The 27,190-nt window shown below is 55.5% G+C and overlaps 12 protein-coding genes and 1 non-coding gene across 13 annotated transcripts; 5 read left to right on the plus strand and 8 right to left on the minus strand.

Moving 5' to 3' along the window:
* Window positions 1–1,100, plus strand: B0H18DRAFT_1144240 (uncharacterized protein; the record flags this gene model as incomplete). The annotated part of the gene is made up of 3 exons (XM_048035673.1): window positions 1–137; window positions 195–657; window positions 718–1,100. Coding segments are annotated over 3 exons (805 nt in total), but the record flags the coding sequence as incomplete, so codon positions are not given.
* A 420-nt stretch (window positions 1,101–1,520) lies between these two features.
* Window positions 1,521–2,833, plus strand: B0H18DRAFT_1044555 (uncharacterized protein; the record flags this gene model as incomplete). The annotated part of the gene is made up of 3 exons (XM_048030725.1): window positions 1,521–1,530; window positions 1,706–1,972; window positions 2,027–2,833. The coding sequence occupies 3 exons, from the start codon at window positions 1,521–1,523 to the stop codon at window positions 2,656–2,658; spliced, it is 909 nt and encodes a 302-aa protein (XP_047886656.1). The 3' UTR covers window positions 2,659–2,833.
* Window positions 2,834–3,297: 464 nt separating this feature from the next.
* B0H18DRAFT_959720 (uncharacterized protein) lies at window positions 3,298–4,335 on the plus strand (the record flags this gene model as incomplete). Its single annotated transcript, XM_048042847.1, has 1 exon — window positions 3,298–4,335. The coding sequence occupies one exon, from the start codon at window positions 3,298–3,300 to the stop codon at window positions 4,333–4,335; it is 1,038 nt and encodes a 345-aa protein (XP_047886657.1).
* A 1,407-nt stretch (window positions 4,336–5,742) lies between these two features.
* Window positions 5,743–9,704, plus strand: B0H18DRAFT_1044558 (phospholipase D/nuclease). Its single transcript, XM_048030726.1, has 24 exons — window positions 5,743–5,941; window positions 6,008–6,025; window positions 6,076–6,187; window positions 6,237–6,312; window positions 6,366–6,533; window positions 6,585–6,651; window positions 6,701–6,732; window positions 6,783–7,013; window positions 7,072–7,155; window positions 7,210–7,223; window positions 7,284–7,345; window positions 7,404–7,613; window positions 7,666–7,707; window positions 7,763–7,775; window positions 7,830–7,932; window positions 7,996–8,038; window positions 8,092–8,197; window positions 8,248–8,306; window positions 8,357–8,793; window positions 8,846–8,881; window positions 8,931–9,054; window positions 9,108–9,352; window positions 9,407–9,514; window positions 9,575–9,704. Exons 1-24 carry the CDS (start codon window positions 5,857–5,859, stop codon window positions 9,653–9,655), a joined length of 2,556 nt encoding a protein of 851 aa, XP_047886658.1. The 5' UTR covers window positions 5,743–5,856; the 3' UTR covers window positions 9,656–9,704.
* A 1,896-nt stretch (window positions 9,705–11,600) lies between these two features.
* On the minus strand, window positions 11,601–13,193 carry B0H18DRAFT_1044565 (uncharacterized protein). The gene is made up of 5 exons (XM_048030727.1): window positions 13,115–13,193; window positions 12,985–13,055; window positions 12,523–12,935; window positions 11,835–12,469; window positions 11,601–11,775 (listed from the first exon to the last, which is right to left on the minus strand). Exons 3-4 carry the CDS (start codon window positions 12,773–12,775, stop codon window positions 11,850–11,852), a joined length of 873 nt encoding a protein of 290 aa, XP_047886659.1. The 5' UTR covers window positions 12,776–12,935; window positions 12,985–13,055; window positions 13,115–13,193; the 3' UTR covers window positions 11,601–11,775; window positions 11,835–11,849.
* A 382-nt stretch (window positions 13,194–13,575) lies between these two features.
* B0H18DRAFT_124784 (uncharacterized protein) lies at window positions 13,576–15,186 on the minus strand. Its single transcript, XM_048036738.1, has one exon. The coding sequence runs from the start codon at window positions 14,909–14,911 to the stop codon at window positions 13,943–13,945; it is 969 nt and encodes a 322-aa protein (XP_047886660.1). The 5' UTR covers window positions 14,912–15,186; the 3' UTR covers window positions 13,576–13,942.
* Window positions 15,187–17,413: 2,227 nt separating this feature from the next.
* Window positions 17,414–17,983, minus strand: B0H18DRAFT_959724 (uncharacterized protein; the record flags this gene model as incomplete). The annotated part of the gene is made up of 2 exons (XM_048042848.1): window positions 17,414–17,692; window positions 17,750–17,983. 2 exons carry the CDS (start codon window positions 17,981–17,983, stop codon window positions 17,414–17,416), a joined length of 513 nt encoding a protein of 170 aa, XP_047886661.1.
* A 554-nt stretch (window positions 17,984–18,537) lies between these two features.
* B0H18DRAFT_1044579 (uncharacterized protein) lies at window positions 18,538–19,367 on the minus strand. The gene has a single exon (XM_048030728.1). It carries the CDS (start codon window positions 19,262–19,264, stop codon window positions 18,557–18,559), a length of 708 nt encoding a protein of 235 aa, XP_047886662.1. The 5' UTR covers window positions 19,265–19,367; the 3' UTR covers window positions 18,538–18,556.
* Window positions 19,368–19,880: 513 nt separating this feature from the next.
* B0H18DRAFT_124854 (uncharacterized protein) lies at window positions 19,881–21,140 on the minus strand. The gene has a single exon (XM_048036739.1). The coding sequence runs from the start codon at window positions 20,925–20,927 to the stop codon at window positions 19,998–20,000; it is 930 nt and encodes a 309-aa protein (XP_047886663.1). The 5' UTR covers window positions 20,928–21,140; the 3' UTR covers window positions 19,881–19,997.
* Window positions 21,141–21,503: 363 nt separating this feature from the next.
* B0H18DRAFT_1044581 (galactose mutarotase-like protein) lies at window positions 21,504–23,477 on the minus strand. Its single transcript, XM_048030729.1, has 7 exons — window positions 23,311–23,477; window positions 23,208–23,261; window positions 22,663–23,154; window positions 22,392–22,596; window positions 22,148–22,315; window positions 21,981–22,088; window positions 21,504–21,833 (listed from the first exon to the last, which is right to left on the minus strand). Exons 1-7 carry the CDS (start codon window positions 23,395–23,397, stop codon window positions 21,679–21,681), a joined length of 1,269 nt encoding a protein of 422 aa, XP_047886664.1. The 5' UTR covers window positions 23,398–23,477; the 3' UTR covers window positions 21,504–21,678.
* A 269-nt stretch (window positions 23,478–23,746) lies between these two features.
* Window positions 23,747–23,856, minus strand: B0H18DRAFT_t150. Its single transcript has one exon. It is a non-coding gene; the product is annotated as a tRNA-Leu (tRNA).
* Window positions 23,857–23,897: 41 nt separating this feature from the next.
* On the minus strand, window positions 23,898–25,081 carry B0H18DRAFT_1044583 (uncharacterized protein). The gene is made up of 6 exons (XM_048030730.1): window positions 25,032–25,081; window positions 24,922–24,980; window positions 24,210–24,479; window positions 24,138–24,161; window positions 24,066–24,089; window positions 23,898–24,012 (listed from the first exon to the last, which is right to left on the minus strand). Exons 2-6 carry the CDS (start codon window positions 24,962–24,964, stop codon window positions 23,903–23,905), a joined length of 471 nt encoding a protein of 156 aa, XP_047886665.1. The 5' UTR covers window positions 24,965–24,980; window positions 25,032–25,081; the 3' UTR covers window positions 23,898–23,902.
* Window positions 25,082–25,597: 516 nt separating this feature from the next.
* On the plus strand, window positions 25,598–27,113 carry B0H18DRAFT_124884 (oxidoreductase domain-containing protein). Its single transcript, XM_048036740.1, has 2 exons — window positions 25,598–26,160; window positions 26,215–27,113. The coding sequence occupies exons 1-2, from the start codon at window positions 25,771–25,773 to the stop codon at window positions 27,022–27,024; spliced, it is 1,200 nt and encodes a 399-aa protein (XP_047886666.1). The 5' UTR covers window positions 25,598–25,770; the 3' UTR covers window positions 27,025–27,113.
* The last annotated feature ends 77 nt before the right edge of the window (window positions 27,114–27,190 follow it).

The following is a 27,190-nucleotide window of genomic DNA, read 5'->3' on the forward strand; positions in this document are numbered from 1 at the left end:
GACGGTCGACGCGGAACCGACATCGCACACGAAGAGAACGTCCCGGTCGGAGCGCGCCGCACGTTCGCACAGAGCATCGCACACCATCCGAACACAGCGTACACAGCGGACCGGCTTGACCGCTCAGCTCGAAAGAGGTGTGTAGATGATCTTTATCGTCCCTTTTCCCGTTGTCTCTGACGAGGGAGGCGCAGAGCTGGACGCCCTTGAAGGGCGCATTCCGAAGAGCCGTCGACGCGCCTCGAGAAGATCGGCAACTGGTCTCCAGTTACATCTTCTCCTGCTTCCTTCGCCGCAGCCTGCACCGTATACGCCAGCGCCTCCACCTACGCGAGCTGGTACTCCTCCAGACGAACGAACCCTATACCAGCAACTTCAGCATCGTCTACGCCGGCATGCTTGGCGCGACCATCCTGTCCTTGATGTTACCACTGTCATGTGGTGTTACGCCGAGCTCGAGGAGATATACGAGAGGCCCATGGGATATACGAGCCCCGAGCGAGCTCCCGGAGTGGTGGACGTGGCAGCGCGAGACGTACGTGCCTCCGCACCGAAGCTCGCCCGCCGTTACGCGGGCTCCGTCACCGCTTTTGTACGATCTCCGGTTGCTTATGGGCGGGCTCGTGGGACCTGTGTTCGGAACGGTCATACGGCGAGGTATCGTGACTAGCGCGATGACTGCGTCTGCGGCGCTGGGATGTGGCGCGGCCGGTACAGGGCTTGTCATTGGCGGTATACTCGTCTGCCTGTCCTGTACCTATGGATGAAGCTCTGTAAGGGGAAGGGACGCCGAGTGTTGATACGTGTGAGGTTTGGTCTACTGCTGGGTCTATGCGCGCCCGCGAGATGGGGAGAGGATACCCAAGTGGTTATGGACTTGTATAGCCAAGAACAGTGGGCCGTACCTATGATAGCTACCTAGTACAGACCTACATAGTGCGCCTCCGTCAATTTATCTATGGTCATGAGTTTCACATGTGGCGAGAGACCTCCTTGGTTGCATTCATGCTTCGTCGCTCAGCGAGGCACGGATAAATATCGTGACGAAACCGGCGACTCCGTTCTTAGGGACACTGAGAGTACGCCTCGCTCAGCGATAGTACATTGCTCATATTCAGCGTCTATGGCCATCGTACTGAAGCGTGAAGGCGACAATAATCGTTCAAACGACCTCCTACACACGACGCCAGTGGACTGTAGGCGTGTGCGACGCGGGCAGCTCACGATAGGATGGCTCTGTCGGAGTCGCTCACTGGCATAGGCGGAGGCTGTGTGCGAAGTCACTGACAATACTAGGTATACGGATACTCCGAGTCGTACAGGGCCTTCGCTTGTTGCCAGTGTGGCACTTTGACCCAATCTGTTGTTACAATTGCACTTGACTACGGCCCACGAGTCCTCGGCCGATACGGTTCAAGTACAACAAGGCAGAGCAGATCGCGCGGCGGAATACGATTTGGCCATAGCCTGCAGTAGTACACGGTGTTTGCGCCACAATTGCCCGTCAGATAGGAGATGCAATGCAGCTTCGTTGGTATTGTGTGGAAGCTTCAGCCTCAATACCTCAGGCCTCAGCCGTGGCAACCGCAAGCTATGCCTCAAGCTTCCAAACTTCACTGACACCGAGACAATTGCAGGCAGGATACATGCTTACGATAGCAGATTGAACATAGCCTTCTCGTCCTTTGGTTATAAATGAGAGCAGGGCATCGAATACGATTCACCCACCTCCGCACACTACAGTTCCATCCAGTACATTCCCATATCTCAGTGGCCTCCTACCGCTCCGTGCAAGCCATGGCCTTCTTCCGTCTTCCTTTCCTGACGTTGCACTCTGGGTACACTCGCTTGCCCCAGTTTGATCTCGAAGGGGCCGCGAAAGACGCCACTCCTTTCTTCAAGTTGGAGTCGGACGCCGCTACCTCAAAGGAGGAATCGCACACGGAACCGATATCGGGCACAGAGAACGACGGTGAGTCTTGCATCGCCACCAGTCCTTCACACATCGTCCTAAAGGTCAATCTAGTAGGAACTGTCATCCCCGTGGGGCACACGGAAAGGCCCACGACGTGGTTGAAGAAGATTGTGATATTCACCTTCAACTATTACTGCGCCGCCGTCTTCTTCGCGACCGTCTCCGCCGTTTTCGCTGGCACCTGCACTTGGCTGGGAGGATGGCTTCTCTCGGATCAGGAACCCTACGCCAGCAACTTCACCGACAACGTCGTTTACGCTGGCGCGCTCGGCGGGGCCATCGTCTCCGTGGCGTTCTCCACGACGCTTATGGCGTACAGAGAGCTGGAGGCGTGGTACGAGAAGGCCCACGGGATATACAAGCAACCGGACCTTCAGGATCCGCGGACGTGGCAATGCGAGACGGACATGCCTCCGCAGCCAGAACTCGCGGGCCGTCATGCGTGGTCTGTAGCGAAGGCATGCTTTGTTTTGGGTCTGCTTGTCGCCGGGCTGCTCGGACCTTGGGTGGGAGCGACGATAATCATCCAGCACGGCTTGATGGATAGCACGATGACGGCACTGCATGCTCTGAGATGCGGCGCCGCTGGTACTGGGGTCGTGGCTAGCATTGCACTTTTCGGCATATCCTGTGCAAGACAGAGATTGTTATTGGCATCGGAGAACCGGTATATAGTCTTGTAGTCCCGGGATGCGGAGGTGTATTGGGGGATTCATGTAGGACAATGACGGACTTCTATTGTGATATGTACATACCTTCAAAGAGACAATACGGCGGTCGCACACAAGCATGTATCCTTCGTGACCGAGTCCCGCGACGGTGCGATATCGATGCCTTCAGACAGATCCTCATTCATCGTTTGCGAGATGATCGGGATCGGTATATAAGCATGCACGAGTGGCAGCCGTCCTCGGGAATAAATTAGCCGCCGTCGTCAGCATTATACTTGTATCGGGGTTAACTCACGGTGACGCGGCTCAGAAGTCAATCAAAGCAAGTCGGTACTCAGGTTTTAGAATAGTCAGCAAGCAGTGGCTCGGCAATGGTCCCCGATAAAGCAAGTTCAGGTAGAGAGGCTCTGAGCAAAGCAGCGACACGAAGTTACCATATGTGTGGCGCATGGCGCATCGCCCTCGAGACCCGATGTTGAGAGCATGCATGCAGTAGACACGTGGGATGGACAGTCAGGTTTCGCGTGGCGGTGCAGCAGCATTCGAGGACGAGGCTGAAGCAGTGCACGCAGGCCGGCCTCGCTATACTATGACAGAACAGCGCAGGCCAAAGCACGACATACGGTCGCAGAACAGCCACGGCTCTAAGCAATGGCTGTCCTGGAAACCGCAGGCTACGCCACACAGAAGCTTTGGCTGAAGAGCTCGAGCCTGAGGACGTGTTCTAAATGCAGTGACAAACTGGACACAGCCTTCTCGCCGCTCAACGATAAAAAGAATGCCCGGCGAGCGGTACTAGCCCATCACCTCTTCTGCATCCACTCCACAGAGCCAAGAACACTTGCCCTCGATCCCGAGTCCACCTTGCAGGCCATGATAGGCATCTTTTTGCCGCATCCGAGTCTAGGGTCTGGTAGCGTCGACACCTGCTTTCAACAACCACACCCGGACAATGAAGACGCCACATACCTGCTCGAGTCGTGCGAGACTGGATCGACGGACACGCTCGTCGAAGGAGCGATCGGCAACCGTCCAATGCAGCGACCCTCAAAGTGGACGAGCCTATCGAATGCGTTCCTCCAGAAATGGCCCAACCTCCACTTCACAGCGCCACAAATACCAAGCGTGCACAGCAAGAAGGCCATGACACTCCTCGTCGACTACACGCTGCAGTGTATCTTCTATGCTGCAGTGTTCGCTGCGTACGCTGGCGCATCGACATTCTTAGGTCTGGTCCCGTTGGCATTCATCCCTGAAGAGCCGTACGCGGGCGACGCCAACGTGATCTTCCTGGGTGCCCTCGGCGGATCCATCCTCTCGGTCGGGTTCACCACTGTCCACTGGGGATTCTATCGGCTAGAGGAGTTATACGAGGCTGCTTACGGCATATACCAGGAGCCAAGCCGACGATACCGATGGCAGCACGAGACGGAGACGAATGACCCCCCACCACCGGAGCTCGCCTGCCGCTACGGATCCACAGTCTTCTTCCACAGCGTCGTGGCAGGCCTGCTCACGTCCGGGCTGCTCGGACCTGTAGTGGGAACAGCGATATTGATCCAGCACGGTGTCATGGATGGCACGCTGACTTTGGTGCAAGCGATGATATGCGGTGGCGTCGGGACCGGGGTGGTCTTTGCTATTCTGCTGATCGGCGTGGCGGTGATGCACGTTACATGGGACTGGTGAATGTCGCTTGGCGAGTTTGTGGTCGTGCTATGTTCTGAATGCGGAGGGAGCCAGGGACGATCTCCAATGGACTCGTACGAAGTGCAACAATGGACCGTGAGTATGATTATATGTAGTATGCGAAACCATGGAACATGCGTACCTTGATTTCATCTCAAAGGACCGGCGCAGTCACAAAGTGCGTGGAGTTGATAGCCTTGAGTTAACCGGTAAGGGAAGATCACGGCATTGAGCGATTCGACGATGTAGAGACTAGTTGACAATGATTCCGAAGTCCACTGGAACAGTGGGAAGAACTGACGATCACGTCGAAAGGATCTCATGAGCGCGAACCAGCTGGAAGTTATGTACATATCGACTTACACAGATCCGCTCGTTTGAGAATATTCTACTTGCTGTAGTACTTAGTTGTTCAGCAAGTTGCGTCGTAATGGTTGAACGTTGCACGTTGAACTTGCAATCCTCCTCGCCAAACGTGTTAAGCGCTGAAGCGCTGCCAAGAATAGATGTGCACGTGGCGTCCGTATGCACTCCTCCTCCTCCTCCTCGCGACCACGTTCAAGTCAGACAGAGACGTTCACAGTACTAGTCATTCCGCGACGTTGTACCCTGCCACCGCGGTTCCCTCCTTTGGTTTTCATATTACTATCGTGCCGGGCTTGTCAATGCGAAACGCGGTAGCCGTCACGGTGTCATCCACTGGTGTCACGGCACTACTTATACTCTCAAATGAGAATCCCTCTAATCTGTAAGTTCATACGCAGCCTTGGGACAGTACTCACTGTGACTCACTTGCGCACCATGCATTGGTCATACTCCACGACCACAGTGTTTCTGGCTATGCAAAATCGTACAGGTGAGTGACTGGCGGAGTTTAATGACGTCGACGAACGAGAAGCTGACCTCCGTTTCCAATACTTCACAGTACATAGCGCAAGCCATCGCAGCGAGCGCGAAGTGTGAGAGATTCCACCCCAGACAAATCCCAGACGCCCTCCTCCTCCTCCACGAGCCCGAGTTGAGCCCGAGCGTCCATGTCAGAACAGACGCTTATAGCTGTGTTTGGACATTGCGTTTGCCTCGCGTTTGCCGCACAGCAAGGTCCTCGTGCGACCGAGGGGCAACAGATCCTGACCTAGTCCGAGGATCGAACGCTGTCGTTTGGGTCGCCCTGCTAAGCTTTGCATCGGCTTGGGGGTGCCCGCCGAGGTCCGCCGATAGTTGGTCGGCGCAGTATTAGGTGCGGCTCATCTTATAACTGCAAGTACTTACGCCGTTGTGGAGCTTCCATCCATCAAGCGAAGGATAGAACACCGGTGGCGAGCTCCATGGCAGCGTCTGCAGTGTACATCTCGTTGGCAGTGCCTGTCGCGGGCGGCGCAGTATGTCCGGTTACTCCCACCGTATCCGTAGTTACGTTTCCTCAAAGTCTGTGTTGGGAGCGCTGATGGGCGCGTGCTATTTGCATATAAATAACGGCTGCGGGTTCATCGGAGGCTAGATATACCCTTTGCTACAGCCATGTTTGCGGAACTCGAGCACGCCGTTGAAGAGATTGAGAAGGATATCCCCAAGGGCATCGAAGGCGCTTGGGACACCATCGATGGTGCGTACCCTACTGCTTCATGTGGTCCTGTGACAAGCTTATAGCGATGTGTGTCGTCATGCGTAGGGTTTTTGAATCCGAACCGTGTGTCTTTCCTTGTGTCGAGTGATGTCTTCTCGTAATACTCCTTACAGGTCGGCATGATACCCCAGAAGAGAAGCGTATTGATGCGCTACGGACCGAAATCAATGACGGCCACCGTTTCCAGTCCTTCGCAGAGCAGCGTCCATCCAATGCTGTAAAATGGTGGGCCCCGTCGTCGCTTACACGCTTGTGACCTTGACATTCTTGACAGGCACATTGACGGACATGATTACTTCTATGCCGTTTCAGAAGTCTTGGATAGTGCCCGCGAGTGCATCTTCATCTTGGTGTGTGATATTCTCTGCCTCGTCTTGTTCAACGGTTCACGATCGTACCTCAGGATTGGTGGTTGACTCCCGAAGTGTACTTGCGCCGCCCGCCCGCTTTCAATAAGGAATGGCGCTTGGACCGCCTGCTGAAACGCAAGGCGGAAGAGGGCGTCCGGATCTATGTCGTCGTATACAAGGAAGTCACTCAAGAAATGTCCATGGATTCGTCTCATACTAAGGTAAGCAGTTCGGTGTCGCTTCCCGTCGCCGAAATTGAATCGCTTTGGTAGCACGCTCTTGAAGCGCTGCACCCCAACATTGCGTGCATGCGTCACCCCGATCACATCGGGAGTAAAGGTGTGAAACACATACAGTCATTTCTATCGCCTGTACTGATGTTTCCCAGACGACGTCGAGTTCTGGTCGCACCACGAAAAGGTCTGTCTCCTTCCATACTCTACGAAGTCCTTTCCTTACCATCCACACAGCTCGTGATAGTAGACAACCACCGCGCAGGCGTTGGCGGGCTCGATCTCAGCTTCGGGCGCTGGGACACGCACATGCACCCGCTCGGGGATGTGCACCCTACAGACCTGACGCGCACGCTTTTCCCGGGGCAGGACTACAACAACGCGCGTATCATGGACTTCAAGGACGTTCAGAACTATGTGAGCAATGGCCTGAGCGTGCTCGAGTCTGCGCGGATGCCGTGGCACGATGTATGTGGCTATGTAGCTCTCTCCAAGTGGTACCTGATACTCAACACATCGCATAAAGGTCCATTTGACGATCTGCGGGCCGTCGGTACTTGATTTGGTACAGCACTTCATGGAGCGCTGGAATGAAATCAAGCGAAGGAAGGTGTGTATCCTCCTTGCAAGGCAGGTTGTGATCAAGGGCTAATGAGTCTCACAGTACAGTCATGATACGTGGGTGGAAGACATTCTGCATCACTACAATCGTCAGAAGCTCACGCATCGTGATGTTAGACATTACGATTGGCTCGCACTCCCGCATGATGTCGAAGCAGCTCCCGACGAAGCTGTCGTGCGTAAGTTTCCGACGTGTCCTGTCCCTCATCCCATCACCTAATCTTGAACATCCCATAGTCCATCCTTACCGCGAAAAGTGGCACCAGATAGGCCGGCATTTCCGTCAACGATTCCATGGTGAACACCTCACTGCGCGGCAGTTCGACGACCTCGACGATCCGGAGTTGTATCCGCGACCGCCGAACGGGACGTGCCGCGTACAGGCAGTGCGCAGCGTGAGCGACTGGAGCAACGGCGTGCTGACAGAGCACAGCGTCCAGAACGCTTGTAAGAGTGTCCTCGCCATCGGGAATGCGCCACATTGACAAAGTCCTTTCAGATTGTCAATTGATCATGGAGGCGAACCATTTCATATATATTGGTAAGTGGCTTAGTTGCGTGATGTTTAGATTCGCCTTAATATCCTCACAATGTAGAGAACCAATTCTTGTGAGTGTCTATATTATGACCTTTCGTTCGTTTCTCTGAACTTTGGTCTCGTAGCATTTCGAGTACACAGCAGAAAGACGATCCCGTGAAAAATCAAATCGCAGCAGCTCTCGTCGACCGAATCCTTCTAGCAGCTCGTAACAACCAGAAGTTCAAGGTCAGCGCGCATCGTGTTATCCATCATGCCGATCTAGATTTCTCATGACTGTCCTGGCGATAGGTGGTCATAGTGATTCCCGAAGTTCCTGGCTTTGCAGGACCAGGTAACGCCCGTCGTGCATCCTCTGCCTCAGTCCATTCTGATTTGCTTGTCCAGTTAAGGACGAGACGTCAATCAGGACAATCATGGCCGCTCAATACCGTACCATGAATCGTGGAGGTCATAGCATCTATGAGGAGATCAGCAAGGCAGGATATGAGCCGTGAGTTGTTTATGTTCCACCAGTCTGAACCTTCTCACACGGTATGCTAGAATGGATTACATTCGTTTCTATCACCTACGAACCTACGATCGCATCAACGCTCCGTACGGTAGGAGTCTATCTATCTGGATCCTATCGCCTTACTCAACTGGCTCGTAGAATCCTTCATAAAAGTCATCGAAGAACGTAGCGGCATCAAGTTCCACCAGGCCATGACGGCTCTCGCCCGTCTCTGGGTTGGAAGGGACGAGGAGGCCAACGCACCTAAAGAAACTACTGTCGTCCTCCCAACGGGTAAGATCGTCGACCAGCCGAGTGCGTCCGGGCAGCAACCCGAGCTCAAGACCGAGACGTACGCGCTACCACAGACGTACGAGGAGGCACAAGAGATCGTCGACCAGTGGCACCGCGCTGCGGTCAGCCTCCGAGAAGGTGGAGATATCTCCGACAACGTCGTCCAGCATGTCATGGAGGACCGGACGAACCTGAACGAGGAGGGATGGTTAGGCACGCCTGAGGAAGAGAAGGCTGCGTATGTCTCTGACCTCGTGTACATTCATTCGAAGGTCATGATCGTGGATGACCGGAGAGTCGTCGTATGTGCTGTCGACAACTCTGATAAGGGACTAGCTGATGGGTACCGACTAGATGGGTTCTGCGAATATCAATGATCGGAGTATGAAGGTAAGGACATGTCGCTTGGAGCGGAATGCACACTGACGGTCTTGTCCAGGGCAATGGCGATTCCGAGATCGCCTTAGTGATTGAAGACGAGGACATGATTGAAACCACCATGGACGGTAAACCGTACATGGCGGCACGCTTCGCCGCCACCTTCCGTAGGAAGCTCTACAGAGGTATGTCTAAGCCTCAAAATGCTCCTTCGCTTCTTTCATACATCACCGGACAGAGCACCTCGGCCTCATGCCGCCACAGTACTGCGCAGGCAAAGAGCAAGTCACTTCGTTCATGCGCCCTGCGCCCCACCCGAACGACGACGAGACCGACGAGGGCGAAGACAAGATTGTCGCGGATCCTCTCGCGGATCTCACCATGAGCCTGTGGAACGAGACTGCAAGGCGGAACCGCGCGATCTTCGCAGAGATTTTCCGTACTGTACCAACGAATTGGGTTAAGAACTGGGATGAATATGCTGTACGTCCATCCACAAATTTGTGTATGGCCTAGAAGTGCTGACTACGACCGAAGCAATATGTGCCGAAGGTCATGCCCGGACACGTCGTCTCAGAGATTTCACTCGAACATGCGAAGGACCGTCTCTCTCGAGTGAGGGGTGCCCTGGTGGAATGTCCCATTGTGAGTCTTAAATTCAGAATCCGGAGCATTGCGTGTTTCAAGACACTGAAATCGTTTTAGGACTTCTTGATTGACCAGAAGGACTTCGTGGAGGGCATAGACTGGATAGGCTTGAACCCGACACTGCCAATCTATATCTGAGGGTGGGAACATATGTGCGGCATCCCTGTGTCGAAAAGTTTCCGATGTAGTAGGCGATGAATATGGTATGTATGTATCGTTGTTGACGTTGTAATGCAGATGTGCTGCCAGATGTTGCCTTCTTCAAACGGCAATCGTTGATATCACTGCATACTGGTGGTGGCACATGCACAGCTATTGTTCTTCTGCGAGACGGCGATCTGTGCTTACGTTGCTATGGGCCAGTTCATCGACTGACTATTTGAAGCAGTCGAAGACACCAATAGGTAGGCTCCGTTTTCACTTCCTGCTTCGGTTACCAGTTGTCCCATTCGGAATCGTGTCAGTAGCAGGAGACGGTTGCCTAAGCTGATGCCTACAACGCGTTGAGTTCGACTTCTCGCACTTCATAGTAGCCAAACCAGGTGGCCACATCGCTTTATCCCTCGCTCGATGGGGACGACCATTGGAGCCGACCTATTGTCAACGGAATAAGGTACGCAGACAAAAAGAGTACTAAGCGAAACAGTGCTAGAAGCATCCCAAATCGCCTCAACAAAGTGCTTGGCCAAAGCGAATGAGACCCGGAGCCACGCGCGGCGCCAGGCCACAGAACAGGGGCAATGTGGCATGGTCAAAGCGTCGAAGCAAGGTCACCGCCACAGGCTGCGAGGGTCCATGATATATAAAGGGTGCCAATGCACACCGACGATCTCAACAAACCCTCCCTCCCCCTCATGATGAGACGATTCGACACTTGCTTACCTCAACGCTGTTGCCGCCCTCCGGACTCTCACCCAGCGTCGTTACTATTCCTCCTAACCAGCACTGTCCGAGCCTCCGGACTCCAATGCTCGCCGAACCCGTCGAGCCGTCGAAGCGGGCCAGCACGACGGCCGCTTTAAAGCGGCACACGGTCCACGAACGGCCGTGCAACGCGCTGACGACCTGTGCACGACAGATGGTGCGCAGCCCTGTGAACTGGACACGTCGGAGATCGTTGCAGACGTGCAGGGTTCCAGGATTGGCGTAGGAACGAATCTAGGTGAGCATCTTAATCTTAAACGGACTGATTGTTGTATACTCATTGCGGTCTACAGCTGCACCAGGAGGCTGCATGAGAACTTTCAGGCCGGTGTGCGCCCATGGAGGGGATACATGATTCCCTCGAAGGGGTGGACGAGAAGTTCGAAGATTGTCAACCCTCGTGCGATGGTTCAACGCAACAACGCCTATCCTGCCTTTATACCAAACATCACCATCGCCGGCGGCATCGCGCATGCCTGATCTCACCAGCCTGCACAGACGAATCGAACATCGCAGCCTCATCACTTCCGTGTGGTGTCAAAGACAACCAACTAAGCATAGGGACCAAAGGCCCCTCTCGCTGGGGATAGTCTGGAACCAGACAGTCGTCTGGCAACAGATATCTTCAGCCAGAGCATGCCCGTTGGTATCCTTGGCAGATTTTTGAAGTTGCAATGTCCGAGAGGATCAGTCGCAATGACGCTCGCTGTACTCGACATATACGAGCCTCACTGTGCTTGACACCGCGCGAGGTCGTCTCCGTCTGCTCGTTACAAGAACCTGAGTGAGGCATGCACTTGGATTGTGACCAGCGATACTTAACCACTCACACTTCGAACGCAACGACGCCTAGCGTGACTCGGCAGTTTCAAATCGGACGTCTCGAGATGCCTTATTGAAGCCGTCTCGAGAGCTCGTGCTAAGGCTCACGTTCAGCTCTGGGCTACTCAGCGGTCACAAGTTCCCCTCGCCTTGATTATCCCATAGATCTAAGACATCGCGGCGGCCGTATCACTGACTTGTCGATCTAATTCTCAAAGTTGTCCGTAAAATCAGAAGGCTCTGGCGGCCCGCGACTTGCCAGCTCGACTGAGCGACGCAACACCGTGGAGCGGGGGACCCTCGTCGGAGCCAAAGCGTGCGAGAAAGGATCACTGGAGTCAGAGGTTGTTCGATGTTGCAAGGATGAATGTGACCGCATACGTCTTGACGTGCATGTTAAAACGCAAGAGTTTCGATAAGCTGTCATAGAGGCGCGCCAGTTCTATACATGCGCCGTAGTCAATCTACTCTTCCCGATACAAAACAGTCCATGATGTCCATCGTGAGTAGAACTGTCTGGAGACATTCAGATCTCTTGCCATCTCTCGGGAGCAGGCAGATAGAAACTCACAATCGGAAAAACCCTTCAACATTCACCCTCCTTGCCCCCGTACCACATCCAGATCCCATACGTACCGGACAGGGCAAATAGTATACCACCAATGACAATGCCTGTACCGACAGCACCGCACCACAACTCCGCCGACGCATTCATCGCGCTGGTCAGCGTCGTCCGCCGCATCGTCGCCCCCAGCAAAGGTCCAAGCAGACCGCCCACGAGGAGCCCCGAGATCGTGCCCGCCGCAGTGGCGTAGCCCGCATAGCGGCGAGCGAGTTTCGGCGGCGGGGGAACGTACGTCTCGCGCTGCCACGTCCACCACTCCGGGATCTCCTTCGGGGGCTCGTATATCCCGTGCTTCTTCTCGTACAATGCCTCCAGCTTGTGGTACACCCACATCGTCGTGGAGAACGCCCAGGAGAGGACCGCCGCGCCGGGCGGGCCGGCGTAGACGATGTTGAAGTTGCTGGTGTAGGGTTCGTTGGTCTGAAGGAAGTACCACGCCGCGTAGGTGGAAATGCCGGCGTATACGGCGCAGACACCGGCGAAGAAAAGGCAGGTGAAGAAGTAGCTGGAGAAGAGGAGGCCGATCTTCTCGAGGCGCGACGTTGGCTCGTCGGTAGTGCGCCCTTCAAGGGCGTCAAGCTCTATCGCTCTCTCGGTCAGAGACAACAGGGAAGGCATGTTGCAATGGACGCACCTCTTTCGAGCAGAGCGGTTGAGCTGGTCCGCTGTGGGCGCGGCGCTCGTTTGGGACGCGATGCTCCGTGTGAGCGTGGTGCTCGCTCTCGCCCGGAACGCGACGTTCGCTCTGTACGTGGGTGCCGCGCTGAGCGTTCCGGGAGCGATGTCCCCTCTTGGTGTGACGTCCCCTCCGGCTGCGATGCTCCCTCCGAGCGCGATGGCTGTTCTCCACGCAACGGGTCTTCCGACAGACTGATGGGTCCGGGCATGGCTTGCGGTGCGATTTCGAGTGGAGGTATGGAGAGCTGTAGTGTTCACTGAGTGATAAAGGGCGCGGTACTGAATCTCCAGCCTCATGCTGGATTCTGATATACGGATGCACGGCATCAATGCTGTGTACCATGCATCCGCACTCTTGTCTGCGTCGCACTTGTTCTTCGTACGTAAGTGCTTTTTGTGTTGTTTAACCGACAGTTACCAGGGGAGATGTTGACAGCCACGAGTCCCCATCCTTACTCTTTTGTATATCGCATTGTACCTGAGGGTCTCCTAGACAGAGTCCAAGTCACCCTTCTGGAGGATTGCGTCAACGAGGAGAGAAGACGCACCGAAAATGGTCGGGTTCGCAGTTACATAACTTTGATGAGCTCGTAGCGCTCAGTGACCGCCCGAGTCGAAGCTGTCATCCTTGACTGAGCCTCAGCGTCAGTGCTTGTACTCATCTGTGTCCCTCGCGACCACTTATTGTCTCGTGCGCCGTCACTTGGAAATCTGATCACCTACACCGTGATTACAAGGCTTTGCTGTGGAGTTATGGTATTCAATTAGTGGTAGGTACTCACTTGGTGACACCTCCGTACTACCGACTCGGCCCGGGAGACATCGTGCCCACTGCACGAGGACTCTGGTTTGTGTGAGACAGTACCTAATGCAGCGATTGATCAGAGTGAGTGGGTCCGTGCCACGCGTGATATGTGCGTACGGTGTGCTGCATGAATCTGCATGCACTGGCAGCGGGTCTGCCGTTCTGGACGCGCTTGTGGCGGCCAGATCCCAACCCCGATTGATCCATCCCTCGGGGCCCCGGTCCCCCTACTTACATACCGTCACGCCACGAGCATGCAGTTCGCCGCCGCCAATTCAAGCGTACAACATATCGACCACTCTACCAAATCTCACTCTTGTCTCCTTGTGCCCGGTACTGGGAGGCTTCTGCTGGCTTACGCGCGTCTCAAGCTTACAGTAGATATGGCGAACACTGGCGTGTTCGACGACCTGGAGGCCAGTCGCGCAGAGGGCTTCACCAACACTGATCCTTTGAGTACGCAAATGTTGACAACATGTATTCCAAAACGTAAGTCCGCCCCTGCTTTCTGTCACTCCAGGCGCACATTCAACCAAACTACCTGCAGACTCCCACTGCCTCCTACATCTCCCTACACCCGGTACCGAATCTTCTGCCTAAGGATGCTCAAAGCCGTCGTCATCATGGCCATCATAATGAACAGCGCGAGACTGAATGCCATTCCGAATGCGCCCCACGCCAGCGCGTCCGTCGTAGTCGGCATCCCCTCTGGCGCGTTCCGTCCTCCGTACAGCAGCGACAGGCCCAATGCAGGACCATACAAGCCGCTCAGCAAGAATGCCAACGCCATATAGACTGGATGCGCGGGGTATTGCGCCCAATCACGACGCTGGATTTGCTGAGGCGGCGCAGGAAGGAGTGTCCCGGTCCGCGGCTCCCTCCACCACCTCGGCACCTTTCTTCCAAAAGGATCGATTCCGTGATCCTGCAGCCTCTGGCTCTCCTCCATGAGTCGCCTTGCGATCGTCCAGACGCAGGATGACATGGCCACGAGGATCATGGTGCCGACTGTCGCCGCGGAGGAGATATTCTCGAAGGCGTACGCGGAGGACCTATCCAGCCCGACCGTCATGGTACTCCAACCGATGAAGGTGGTCATCGTCGTATACGCAACGCACGATATCAGGTATAGAAGTGCGGAGAAGGCGACGCGGAAAACGCGAGCATGGCGTCCGAAGAGCCTAGCTGCGACGTCCTCGCGCTGCGAGAACTCGATCGTGGGCGTTTCCTCTACACTGTCCGAGTCGGAATCCCGGAATGGGTCCTGGACGTAGTAAGTTCCGCGACGCGGGCATGCGCAGGCCTCGTTGGATGGGTCTGCTGAGTGGGCTTCGTGGATCGAGCATGAGTGGGCCCCGTTCATTAATATTGGATCCGTCTCGATGCCGTCGAACGATAGGGTTGCGAGTGGTTCACTTGGTATCTCGATTTCGCCTGAGATCGATGTTGTCAGAGCCGATGTTGCGCAGCATATGTCATTCGTACCTATGGTGTAGCCTGGCGGTGCGACGACGTCGAGGCCCTCGTTGACTTCGGCCATGATTTGCTGGTCGTAAGTACGCTGTCGTGTATATAGGCTTCAAGTTGAACAGAGTTGCGCGGTGCTATCTCGACAGTCGATTCTGAGCCTCTATATTTATGTACGTGGGACGCGATGCGCGGACGATTTCTCAAGTGTCCTTGTTTTCAAGCTCCAATGCAATGCGCGTTGTTTGATGGTTGACACAATTGACAGTTGCTAGGAGAGTGTATATTTGACGTTATCGTCACAGCCAGTACTTCATCATAAGTGCTATTACAACACAACTTGAAGACACCACAGAAGCTCGTTGTTCTCTGCTATGCTTCCCTCGGAGATGCCGTTGTGTAGTATCATCGTCCTTGTACTGGTGTACCTTTTGTTGTTCAGTGTACGGCAAATGTGCCCAGGAATACCCCGATGTGAACATGCTCCGACGCTCGGTGTCTGCCAATGTAGTAGTCAAGTTGTCTTAGAACCTTACTCAAAGTCACTCGTCTCGTCATTGTGCACCTCTGCAGGAAATGAGACAAGGTGATAGGTTTGAATTTGAGGTCTGGCATGGCCCTGCCTTTGCCAGCTTCAATCACAACACGGCCGCGTTGATGCCCAGCGAACGGTGACTACGTCCTTGCCCGGCTTCACACATGTGTGACGATGATCACAAGATATACATTGCAACCTACACGGTCTCTCGCAGGAGCACTCTCCCGAAACGACAACATGTAGGATGGAAGGACATCCCATGCTCGCGTAGAGCATCCTACCGCAACCCCATGGTCGGGCAGTGACCTCGATGTGACAATGCCGCCTCGATGTCATCATGGATTCTGTGCCGCCGCAGTCGATCGCCGCGAACGTCGAGGCTCAGAGTGCGGTTGTTCTACATGCTCATCGGCTAACAGAAGGAAGTACCCACAAATAAGAATGTGCTGTCAACGAGTGGAGGAATGAGACGTACTACAATGATTGTCCCATCCGTTCAGCAGTTGTCGCGTGACCTCGTACACAGCCTCGTACAGATGGCGTACGGCATCTTCAATGGCTCTGCGGCTTCAACAGACTCCATACGGCATCTTCAATGGCTCTCTGTAGTAGTACACCAAGTCAGAAACGGAGTCACAACAGATCGGGGCCAAAAAGCACTTACGTGCGAGGCTAGCGCCGTCTCTGTTTGGCGACGTCGACGGGGCGTCATTCGACGCCCGTCGGTGTAAGCGTGCGGAGGAACCTTGGCAGGCTCCTGACCCTCTGTGCAGGGCGGAAGTGCTGGTTAGGAGGAATGATAACGGAAAGACTGCTCCATTCGGAGAGGCCGGTGGTGACACGGTTTGTCGTATTGTAGATTTGCGCTTCGTCGAAGACATTCTCGGTGTGTTGATGGGAGGACAGAGGGAATGAAGCAGGGGTATTTATACCTCTGTAGGCCGAGGTGCACAGGATCCGAGCGACGAATGCACGTTGCGACGCGCCATATGCGGTGAAATTGAGGGGTAACCAGTGACGTTGGTCAAAGCGAACCGTTTGCGCGCTTTGCCAAGTCGACCGACTGTGTTGGTCCAAGAGGATCCAAGCAATCTGCATGCGGGCAACAATAGGTCACCCTAAGACGTGAGTCAAAGCACGTACGTATTGTCACAATGGGCGGTAGACGGTGTGGTTGCGGTGTGGCCACAGAAAATGTGTACAGCAGATTTGTCATCGAGTGCGTGCACGGCCACAGACACGTCGATCCTTTTGCTGAACGTATCGCGGGCCAGAGGTCGCGTCGCTGTCTCGAGTACCTTTCCCAGGATGTTCTACAAGCTTCAGATAAGCCTTTCAAACCGTATGTTAGGTCCTACTGCAGGAGTCGCCACAGAAGATTTGGAGTATCTTGGAGTATCGCTTTATCCACTGGTCGTGAAGGAAACTCCATGTATAGGGGCTATGGCGGAGCCGCCACGAGACAATAGTCAGTCAGTGAGCCCTGTTCAATGAGAATCGCGAACGCCACATACCTAGGTATAGTCCTGTTCACTAACCACACCACGGATTGTAACATCGACGCCGAACCAATGCTGTCACATCGACGCCGAACCAATGCTGTCACATCGGCGACTAACCACGGGAGCCCATCGAGGCCTTCGTCCCTAGGCCAGTCAACATAACCATGCTCCTCGCGACATTCCACCTTGGCTTGATGCTTTCACGACGCCCTCTGTGGTTTATATGACAGCACCCATAAGACCTACCCCTAGTCATCCAGTTACGCCAATGCTCATGCCACGTACCACCACTAGGACGCAAGGAGAATGGCCGCAACATGATTGGCACCAGATCGCCATGATGCGGGTCCGGGAAAAGGCGGGCCTTCTGCGATCTTGCCAGGAACAGTATGTCTTGCATATTCTGCTCCGTATTGAAATTCATGAGGCTGAGAAAAGATGGAGACAGGCCCGCGATCCAGATGTCATACGAGACGAACGTTCTCTGCTGGTCACCGACATTCTCCTTCCGTGCGATAAGGAAGCAGCTAGCCCTCTAAGGCACGTCGAGGGCAAACACGATGCGGACGAGCGGGTTTTTCGGCGTGTAGTCGGGAGCCCAGATATCGAGGACGTAGGGATTCACAGCACGGGACACATCTTCTGCTGGCTGTCCGTTGCTCGAAGTGACCGCTTTCAACAAGATCAAGTTGATCTTGCCTTTTTCCGCGCATCCACCTTCGACCATCGGCAGGACAGCTTCGATCGGGCAATCGAGCTGCTCGCTGGAAGAAGCACAGACACATGTGATCCTGGTTCTGGCAGTCAGATACAACTGTGATATGTAACCATTACCATCAGTTTGGCAACGAACAATGGGGTTGGGACCTACCAGGGTCTCGTCGCATATGCGGTGCTGCCAAGTAGGAAGTGTACATGTCACCGACTGACTCATGGAGCGATACCAGAAGACGGTACCTCTGTTGATGAATTCACCCATTTGCCACGCTTGCAAGCAGAGGCCATAAGAGCAAAACCCTTCTTCGAGCTCCTCGCCCGTGAACCGCTCAGCCGGGTTCTCCACGTCAGGCGCGTCGTCATGGTGCTGAATCCATGCCGGTGCCATCGTGTCTCGGACAGAAGGAGCATAAAGTGGCAGAAAGTGCATGTCAATTTCCGTACATGTTTGGATATGTTCAGGCGTGTCAGATACTTGTCGCGAAGCTTAGCTCCGTCAGCTGAGATATTGATTTAGTTGCGACTCGAACTCATCGTATTGGGCTTCCAATGGCGTAGGAATGTCCATAGGATCTAGAAACGTATCGGTTGACGTCGTCATCAATCCCGGAAGACAGAGTACTTACTGTGCTGTGAAGAAAAAGCACTCAGCACTTTGAGTTGGAGGAGGCTCAGAAGAGGAGACGACTTTGAGGATTGGGGGAAGGCGCTCGGCAAACGCCGACGCGCGCGTAGTATCGCCTGTACGGTACATTGTTACTTATACTGTACGGCCTACTACCGGCGACTGGTACAGACCTACAGTACATCCAAGATTCCAAAGTGCTTCTTCGAAGAACTCACAGTATACTAAGTGAGTTAGTACAGTGCTACGTAAGTAGTCATGCTGTTACTGCAGCTGCGTCTGCAGGTGACTTCACCCTGACTCTCGAACCCATGCACGAATTCGCAACAATTGTATTCAAGTAAGCAGGGCCGCTATAGCCGCTAGCTCAGAGCTCAAAACTACTGACACTGCCAGAAGGAACCATCCGAATGCCCCTGCCCTCGCCGCACCCGTTCGATTCAACATATCTCCACGCTCCATCACACCTTTGTTGTGTTCCAGTATCGCCACGCCCAGAGCACCGCTGGCGGCTCCGATAGCGGTGTAGAACACGAGTGTCACCCGTCTTGCTCCCGGAGCGTTCAAGCTCTTGACGTCGACGTCTCCGACAATCAGCACGAAGACGAAAACGATGCCGATTGCTGCACCGAGCACGGCACTTCCGACCGCGCCGACCTGCATCGTGGAGCGAATGCTCGCCGCGTAGCGCAAGTCTCCAGGGTAGATCGCACTCAGGACCCCGTGGCCGAGAGTAAGGCCGGCGAAGCCAATGAATGCGAACATACCCGCGATGACTGCTGCATCATACAGCAATACACCAAAAGCTCCCAACAGCAGTCCCCCACACTGCAGGTATTCGAGCATAGACTTGAAAGTCCAACTGCATCCGGAGCTTGTGCAGGAATCTGCATCTTCGTCACGTTGGGCCTCTACGTCCTGCTGCTTCTCTGTCGTCGCCGTCATGATTGCAGGTCTGGCTGCGCCGCCTCTGGCAGACAGAGATTTCTCAGCTGGCTCGCTGGCAGTGGGCATACTAGGTGCTGGGGAAATGGTTATTATCATCCGACGGCAATTTGGCGGGGTGTCGTAACTTACTAGTTGACGGGGTGTCTCAGCTGGTACAGGTTCTACTAACAGAGATCCCGCAGCTCATGCGAATCTTTATAGGCTGTGCACAACGCAGATACGCTCGCTCCTAGTCGCCGACTGGACCACCGCTATTGTTCTAGCTTCTCGTGTCTCAACAATTGGGCGGACCCCAATATCTTATGTGTTCTCCGCCGGTACGAGTCGAGAACCACAAGATGAATCGTGTCCGGAGCGCGCTAGGCCAAAAACAATAGATCGTGACTATTCGTGTGCATTCGCTGTCTGCATCATCACCTGGCATTTCCTTGTCATCCTCAGCTTCGGCCGACTTGGGCGATACGAGGCTACACGGACCCACCGCGCTTATTCGGCGCGCAGGTATACAGGTGTATACTCCCCTGCGGCGTTCTACTTCTCAATCATGCAATGCCATCCGCCACATTGATGCTGCACCCCTAGTCGTACTAGTAGGCTTCCTGCAGGCATAGTCCCCGGGTTTGGTAGAAGGGCCAAATTTCTATTGTACCTTGTTCAGCTGCACTCTGAAACCCCTGGACGCCGAGACAGGGCCAATGCTTGCTTCTGCCTTCAGACTAACATACATCCGAGACCCGACGTTCACTACGCTATTATCTTAGATCCTCATCAAAACCGACAACCTTGCATACACATGCGATGAGGGTATGGGACATCCCTTGGTGTGTTACTAGTGCGAGACACGTCCGAGCCTGTTCTGTTCGTTGTAACAGCATAGACAACACCAAACGTGCCAGGGATACAACGAGCAGAGTCCAAAGACAATGGCAATGATCACGATGACGCCTCCAGTTCCTACTGCACCACACTTCAGCGCATGCACCACATTGATCCCGCCCTCCACGAGCTCGCCCTTCCCGACCGACATCCACGTACCCAACGCTGACCCAAAAATGCCTCCTCCAAGAACTGCAATCAAGATCGCAAATTCAGTGACCGACGCGCCATACCGCTGCAGCGGCCAAACGAGCTCCTCGAGCTCAAGCCCCGGTATCTCCACCCCCTGGACCACGTCCTGGAGTACCAAGCCCCGCGCGATCTCGTATCGCGCCTCGAGCTTGAGGAACACCCAGCTCGCCGTAAAGCACGCCGCTGCGATGACTGTCGTGCCGAGCACACCCGTGTCGACGATCCCGTCCGAATGGGTCGCGTAGGGCTCCTGCGAGGAGAGAATGACCCCGCCGACGAGGACGCAGAGGCTCTCCCACAGGCAGCAGATGGTGATATAGGCTATGCCTGTGGTGGTGTACTCCGCGGCGAGGCTGACGACGGTGCCCCAATCTGCCTTCCGGGAAGCGTGGTGTGGTTTCGCCGGTACCAGTACATCCGTCGGGGAGGGGGATGCTGGTGAAGGGGGGCTGGTTGCATTAGGATAGCCCCATTCCGGCGAAGGCGGAGGGGTATTACCCCACACGTACCACTCCACAGGAGTCGGTGGGTGAGGTCTAGGCATTCCATGGACCGCGAGCAATGGTAATTGCTCGCCCATCGGAAGTGCAGAGTATTGTGGAGGACATGGCGTCGTCTCTCCTGCCTCTAGGTCGATGGGAAGGCGAGTATGGCCCGCTGTCGAGTGTACGTAGAGTTTGACACCACGCATCGTAGACGGGGATGTTGCTCGTAGGAGGTAAGTCCAATGAGGAGACTGTCGGGGTCAGTCGTTGCAGAAGCGTTCGACTTGGAAGTATTACTGAAGTCTCCAGCACGCCCCTACATATACGGAGCTGAACGGCTGTGCGCCAGACCCAGACACAGTCAAGTGCTGGTATGTGGAACCCTACGTCCCTGTGCACACGAGTATGAGCAGTGTTCGCGATACCCCGATAGCCAAGTACCTTACCGCTATGGAACCACCCTGTACTAGCTGCAATATATGGTACCGCCCCACCTTGGTTGCTGACGACAAAGGTGCGCGATGTCGCGTCGTAATGTCGAATACGAGGTGTCATATTATCTGTAGTAGTGTTGGTGTCGGTACTGTACACGGTTCCAGTCAGCGATCAGGCGCTCACCGATATCTTCCCACCGCTCCTCACTCGCGGAACCAGATGAGAACCCGTCGAGCTAACCTCCCTCGCCTCCGAAGCAGCCGACCGCGAGGCCACCGCACGACGCCCGGCGAGCCCAAACCGCCCAAACCGCCCAAACCAACCGCACAACGCGCTACTGAGAAGAAGCAAGCTTCAAACGGATACATTGCGATTTGGGATTAGTACAGATGGGTGGATAAGATGCGATTAGTGCACAGCCTTCGACTTTCCTTCCTTCTCTCCTCAGCATACCGACAACCCTCCCAGCCATTCTTCTTCAGCTCCACCTTCTCTCGGTTAGATCGTGTCATACCTCACGGCTCACAGCGCCTCCTCGCTGCGGTAGAGCACGTCCAAGCGCACGTAGTTGTTGTACACCTCACCGGAGGCGAGCAGCGTGTCGCTCCCCGAGGCGCCGACCGTCCCGGGGTGGAGCCAAGCCGCGAGCGGCTCGTGGAACTCGAGGAACGCGGCGGCTGTCGCGCGCATACATAGCGTGTCATGTCGAGATGAGATGAATGGGAGATACGGGGGTGGCGTCGAGGGACATCGCGGGCCGGAGAAGAATAGACGATTGGCGTTAGTACGATACGAATCGACGGAGCGAACGGGGAAGGACGTACAGCCGGGCTCGTAGCCATCGCCCTGAGCACCACTGCCGCCGTGGATCTTCTTCCGCGCCGTCGCAGCCGGGCTCGAGAAGTTGTTGGAGTAGAACTGCACGCCGGACTCTGCGCCACATCCCCGCTCAGTCATATTCTCTACGCGCGAGGAGCATATAGCCACTCACGGTTCGTGTAGAACGCGAGCTTCAACCCGCTCTTGCCGCTCTCGAGCTCGACGACCGCGTCCGCGTCCTCTTCGATGGGCGCGATGAGGTCGGTCTTCGGGGTAAGCTCGGCAGCCGGGAGACGCGCCGGCACGACGATCTTGCGCGGTGCGAGCAGGTAGAACTCATCTGCGCCCTTGCATGAGTATCGTCCGAACGCGCATACGAGTCGCTGCGAACTGTGGTGCAGGGTGAACAGACACACCATATCCGTTCTCCGGGAAGCGTTCCCCGATCTTGCGCGTCGACTTCTCGGCGTGCGCGTGGTGCGTGCCCCCGACGGGTGCCAGCGTGCCCGTTGAGTTGGCGTCGGGGCCGAGCGCGACGGTGTTGTCCGACTTGATGGTCAGCTTGTGGTCCTTGATCGTCTGGCCCTGTTGGAGGGACGCATCGAGGTTGAAGCCCCAGTGCTACCAGTACACAAGACGTGAGATCCAATGTGCATTGCGTTACACGAGAAGACTGCGGGAACGCACCTGTGTAAGGTTGATCGGCGTGACCTTGCCCTCGTCCAGCAGCTTCGCGCGGTACACAAGCACGACGCTCCCGAGCTTCCAGAGTTTCCCATCGTCGCTCGGCTTCCCTTTAGGCTGCGTCAAGCCCACGAGCACCTCACAGAGTAGCTTGCCCGGGTACCCCTCCTCGCCGTCCTCGCTCACACGACTGAAGATCACGCTTGTCGGCGCGTCGCTCTGGAGGCGCGTGACCTCTGCAGGGGTAAACAGCTGCGCTGCGTACGGGTCGGGGAGAGGCTCCCATGGCTGGAGGTCCCAGCCTGTGATTCCGCCGTGGAGGGAGACGGTCGGGGACTCGTTGGAGGCGGCGGTGAGGGAGCTCGAGAGGCCGTTACGCGTGATGGTGTGGGTGCCGGCGGGGACGCGGTTTGCGTAGCGACCGATGATGGTGTTGGTGTATTTCTGGACGAGGTGGTCGGAGGGCGTCTCGGGACCGATGAGGATGTCGTGTGTCTAAGAGTAGATCATGTTGGCGTGATGGCGTGGGCGTGATCGAGGGCTCTCACCTTGCCGTCTGCCTGGACAAAGAGCCTGTGCAATGTCAAGCCATATGGCAGGACCTGGAATGCCGTGAGATGGTCGTCCCGGGTCAGAATGCACAAGTCATACCTCGAGCGCCAGCGAAGGCGTCAGAGAGGGCAGGGCGAGGAGCATGGGCTCGAAGCCCGGGTGGGTTGCTGGCGCAGCAGTGGTCATCCTCGCGCAGAGTGGACGTGGGTTGCGCTGGATGGTGCCGAGGGGGAGACGTTGGCGGTAGGGAAGAGGGAGGGAGTGGCGGACGGGCACTCGGAGCATCGCGCCTTGGCCTCGGCGTGACTGGGGCGGGCGCCTCCATCTTATCTCCTAGCCACGCGTCGATCTTCCGAGATCGCTCCGCAGATCCCGCAGATCCATCGATCCCCGGCGCCCCGCGTCCCCGCCTCCGGGACCGCAAGCACTGGCAGCGTGAACCGCTGCAATTCTGAATGCCATCAATCCCCTCCTTCTCAGAAAACTTGAGCGTGGCCAAGGCGAAAGGTCTCCGACGGCCAGAAAGCCAAAACGTTGACAAGAACGGGATTCGAACCCGTGCCTGGATACCCAGATGAGAAGACCCGCAGGAGCAGGCAAGCTTTCGCTTGAGTCACACGCCTTGGACCGCTCGGCCATCTTGCCATTCCGAAGTTTAGCTCATAAGGCACCTATCAAGAAGCTGGCTCAGTCACGAAGACCGAAGACACGTATATTTCACCCCATCCTCAGATCGTACTCTCATACGAAGACCCTCCTGGACTTGTCCCCTGTATGGCTGCTCCCAAGCCTCTTGCACGGCTGTTGGATAGTGAGTGTGACGCCTTCACTATCTTGCGAGAATAGCGACATACCCAGCTTCTCGTACTCGTGTACCGCTACCATGGATCAGTAATGGCAGTAGGGTTTATACTTCTGAGACGTACTTCGATGGCGTCGCAATAACGGTGCTACGAGCAGTGTCACCAACGTGTTACGCGCAACGGTGGAGGACACACCTCGATCTATATATATGTCCCATTTCCCATTCTCGCAAGCCCGGAAAATAAGACGGAACCAGTCTCCGAGTTGTGCATCTGAAAATCGTGCAGCAGGATTGGCAATATTGCTATAGCGGGTCGTATCCCATCCATTCCGGCACAACCGTATCTCTGATAGAAGGAATATAATGAAGCAGGGGCCGTGTAATCCACTTCGCACCTGGTAGAACCTGCTCACGGGTGTGAGGGAGATCGCGGCGCATATACGTGTCCCGAAGATCCGTTCGACTGAAAAGCTGGTTGAGCTGCAACTCAAGTACATCATATCAGCTGGTAACGGCGCAGGAAAGAGTGAAGATTTGAGAGGATCCTCTCGAGAGGTAGACATTGGTTTGACTGAAGTTGAGGAGTCGAACGATCAGTGCAAGCGGGATCACAGACAGATCATCATCCTGCACGTAGCGGAACGACGGTCACATGTCACGCTCGCAGTAAAGGATGCGGCCAGGCTCGACGCAAAGTTGGACGATCGCGAGTGCTTCTCACCCCAGCTCTTCGCGAAATACTTCTCTCCACGACTCGTCACATCGGGCAGGTGAATGTCATGGGTAGGATCGTCCGGGGCACCACACGGGAGCTCCTAGGTGCGCTGCCCGTGTGGTCAACTTCTCGTGGGACAAATGAAGGCGAAGAAGTCGCAGAAAATGGCTGAAGTGACGTAGAGTCTCACAGCGTAGCGTAGCTGGGCCCATTCCATCATGCCACTGTTTCATGTGTCTGCAATTCCGTCTTTCCACTCATAAGGTTCATCCACTTAAGGGCAAAAAAGGAGAGACGTACTTCGGAAGACATGGCCAAGACTGTGCCACTGGTCCCTTGAGTCCAATTGACTGGCGGGTCCCCCGTCGGGAAGTTCCATGAATTGGAAAACGTAACGAGCTTACGCGCTATAGCACTGTGGCTTTTGGGACGAGGAACTGTTGGAAAGCAAGGTACTGACCAAGTCCTGACTGCCGTTCTTCAAACTTGAAGTTCAGAAAATGTGGTATACTGGTACAGTTCCACGCACCATCCCACCATGCCAGAGTAAGAGTGATTGACCTCAAGACTCCACGCCGTAATGCGGGATAATCCTGAGTATACCTCGGAGGCTGAGTACGAACAGCGGTGGTCGTGGTTCACGTTCAGCGCAAAGTTGGGAGCACTTGACTCTAGGGCGCTCCTGCGCCACATCGCGAGCTGCGGACCGGGTGCTCCGAGCGTGCCAGCGTTGTCGCCGTTGGTCTGTCGACGTCGACTACCACCATCCTGGCCTCTACAATCTCATTGAGTGTGACTACTCGTATCCATCGCATCCAGCGCAGGATCATGGTGCTAGCCGCAGGTAAAGGTAGCTCGACGTGCGCAGGACCAGGAAACAAATGGGATTTCGACGACGTGCTTCACTCCGCCGGCTCGCCGTGCGGCGTCATCGAATCTTATTATGCAAGCTGACGTTGCAGCCGTGAACGTTTGAACGCTGGGTATTTATACTCCTACCGTCTCCTTCGAATTCACAGTGCTGTAGCTCATCGCCAACATGTCCACGCCCAAGGTGATCCGCTGGGGCATCCTCGCCACCGGTGGCATTGCGCAGACTTTCAGCAAGGACCTCCTCCTCGACCCCAAGACCCGCGGCGTAACTTCGATCCAGCACACCATCGTCGCCGCTGCAAGTTCCTCCGGAAAGGAGCGTGCTGTGCAGTTTCTCAAGGAGGTCGGGGCACCCTCGACCGCCCGCGCGTATGGCTCCTATGAGGAGCTCGTGAAGGACCCCGAGATTGACGTTGTCTACGTCTCGACGCCTCATTCGCACCATTATCAGAACACAATGCTGTGTCTCGAAGCCGGCAAGAACGCGCTCGTCGAGAAGGCCTTCACCGTGAACGCCGCGCAGGCGAAGAAGCTGGCTGAGAAGGCGAAGGAGAAGGTTCGTCCTACATTGTCTCCGTATGTTAGGCACCGCGATACTTATGTCACACAGAACCTGTTCCTCATGGAGGCCGTATGGACACGTTACTTCCCCCTCTCATACTATGTCCGCGACATCATCACCTCCGGCAAGCTGGGGAACATCCAGCTCGTCTCCTCAGACAACAGTATCAGCCTCGACCCCGAGGAGACGATGGCCGATGGCAAGCACCGCATGGTCAACCCTGATCTCGCTGGCGGCGCCCTGCTTGACTGCGGTATCTACGCCCTTACCTGGCTCTTCCAGACTGTCTACACGACGCTCCCGCCCGCCGAGCGCAAGGCGCCCTCCGTCACGTCCGCGCTCAAGATCTACGAGCCAACGGGCGCCGCGGACGAGCTCTCGAGCATGCTGCTCGTCTTCCCTCGCCCGGGGAACAAGGACGTGCACGCCATCGCGACGACGAGCATCCGATACTCGTCTGACCCGCTCGGCGACCTCTCCGGAGGCCCGGCGTGCCGCGTCCACGGCGACAAGGGCGAGATCCAGATCTTCCCGCCGCTGTACCGCCCGACGAAGACGCGCCTGATCCTCCGCGATGGCACCGTTGAGGACAAGGAGTGGCCGCAGCCCGGCCCTGGGAAGGGCTCTGGTTGGTTTAACGGGTTCGGCGACGGTATCCAGCCTGAGGGCGAGGGCCAGGGTATGTTCTGGGAGGCGGACGAGGTTGCGTATGCCCTCATCGAAGGTCGAAAGGAGAGTCCGCTGCTGAGCTGGGAGGAGAGCGTGGTCATCATGGAGGTCATGGACGAGGTCAGGAAGCAGGGCGGTCTCAGGTTCCCGGAGAAGATCGAGACAACGGACTTCCCTGTCGCTCTCTGAACAGGGCGGGGAGAGAAAGAGTTGTACAGCAGTTGTGTACCGAGTTCAAATTTGTATTGTCACGCGTTCGTCAAACGATCTCTAACCATGTCCGAGTCGCAATGTAGCAATGCATTCAAAATTCATCCACGGTGACTTAAGCTTATCCTCGGTGTTATTCAGGAAA

The sequence above is a fragment of the Fomitopsis serialis genome (assembly GCF_022376445.1).
Source record: "Fomitopsis serialis strain Sig1Antser10 chromosome Unknown B0H18scaffold_154, whole genome shotgun sequence".
NCBI classification, from domain to species: Eukaryota; Fungi; Basidiomycota; class Agaricomycetes; order Polyporales; family Fomitopsidaceae; genus Fomitopsis; species Fomitopsis serialis.

Bases quoted from the DNA above. Each gene is read 5' to 3' on its own strand.
- B0H18DRAFT_124884 (XM_048036740.1), top strand. From the start codon at position 25,771: ATGTCCACGCCCAAGGTGATCCGCTGGGGCATCCTCGCCACCGGTGGC. The intron at 26,161-26,214 runs GTTCGTCCTACA...TATGTCACACAG, and splicing joins CTGAGAAGGCGAAGGAGAAG to AACCTGTTCCTCATGGAGGC.
- B0H18DRAFT_124854 (XM_048036739.1), bottom strand. From the start codon at position 20,927: ATGCGTGGTGTCAAACTCTACGTACACTCGACAGCGGGCCATACTCGC.
- B0H18DRAFT_1044583 (XM_048030730.1), bottom strand. From the start codon at position 24,964: ATGAAACAGTGGCATGATGGAATGGGCCCAGCTACGCTACGCT. The intron at 24,162-24,209 runs GTGTGTCCTCCA...CACTGCTCGTAG, and splicing joins GGACATATATATAGATCGAG to CACCGTTATTGCGACGCCAT. The intron at 24,013-24,065 runs GTATGTCGCTAT...ACTATCCAACAG, and splicing joins ACACGAGTACGAGAAGCTGG to CCGTGCAAGAGGCTTGGGAG.
- B0H18DRAFT_1044581 (XM_048030729.1), bottom strand. From the start codon at position 23,397: ATGACCACTGCTGCGCCAGCAACCCACCCGGGCTTCGAGCCCATGCTC. The intron at 23,155-23,207 runs GTGAGAGCCCTC...ATCTACTCTTAG, and splicing joins TTGTCCAGGCAGACGGCAAG to ACACACGACATCCTCATCGG. The intron at 22,089-22,147 runs GTGAGTGGCTAT...GATGTGGCGCAG, and splicing joins GCTCGCGTTCTACACGAACC to AGTCCGGCGTGCAGTTCTAC.
- B0H18DRAFT_1044565 (XM_048030727.1), bottom strand. From the start codon at position 12,775: ATGCCCGGACCCATCAGTCTGTCGGAAGACCCGTTGCGTGGAGAACAG. The intron at 12,470-12,522 runs GTGCGTCCATTG...AGAGAGCGATAG, and splicing joins AACCGCTCTGCTCGAAAGAG to AGCTTGACGCCCTTGAAGGG.
- B0H18DRAFT_124784 (XM_048036738.1), bottom strand. From the start codon at position 14,911: ATGGCCGAAGTCAACGAGGGCCTCGACGTCGTCGCACCGCCAGGCTAC.
- B0H18DRAFT_1044579 (XM_048030728.1), bottom strand. From the start codon at position 19,264: ATGATAATAACCATTTCCCCAGCACCTAGTATGCCCACTGCCAGCGAG.
- B0H18DRAFT_1044558 (XM_048030726.1), top strand. From the start codon at position 5,857: ATGTTTGCGGAACTCGAGCACGCCGTTGAAGAGATTGAGAAGGATATC. The intron at 6,188-6,236 runs GTGGGCCCCGTC...CATTCTTGACAG, and splicing joins CCATCCAATGCTGTAAAATG to GCACATTGACGGACATGATT. The intron at 6,733-6,782 runs GTCTGTCTCCTT...CCATCCACACAG, and splicing joins TCTGGTCGCACCACGAAAAG to CTCGTGATAGTAGACAACCA.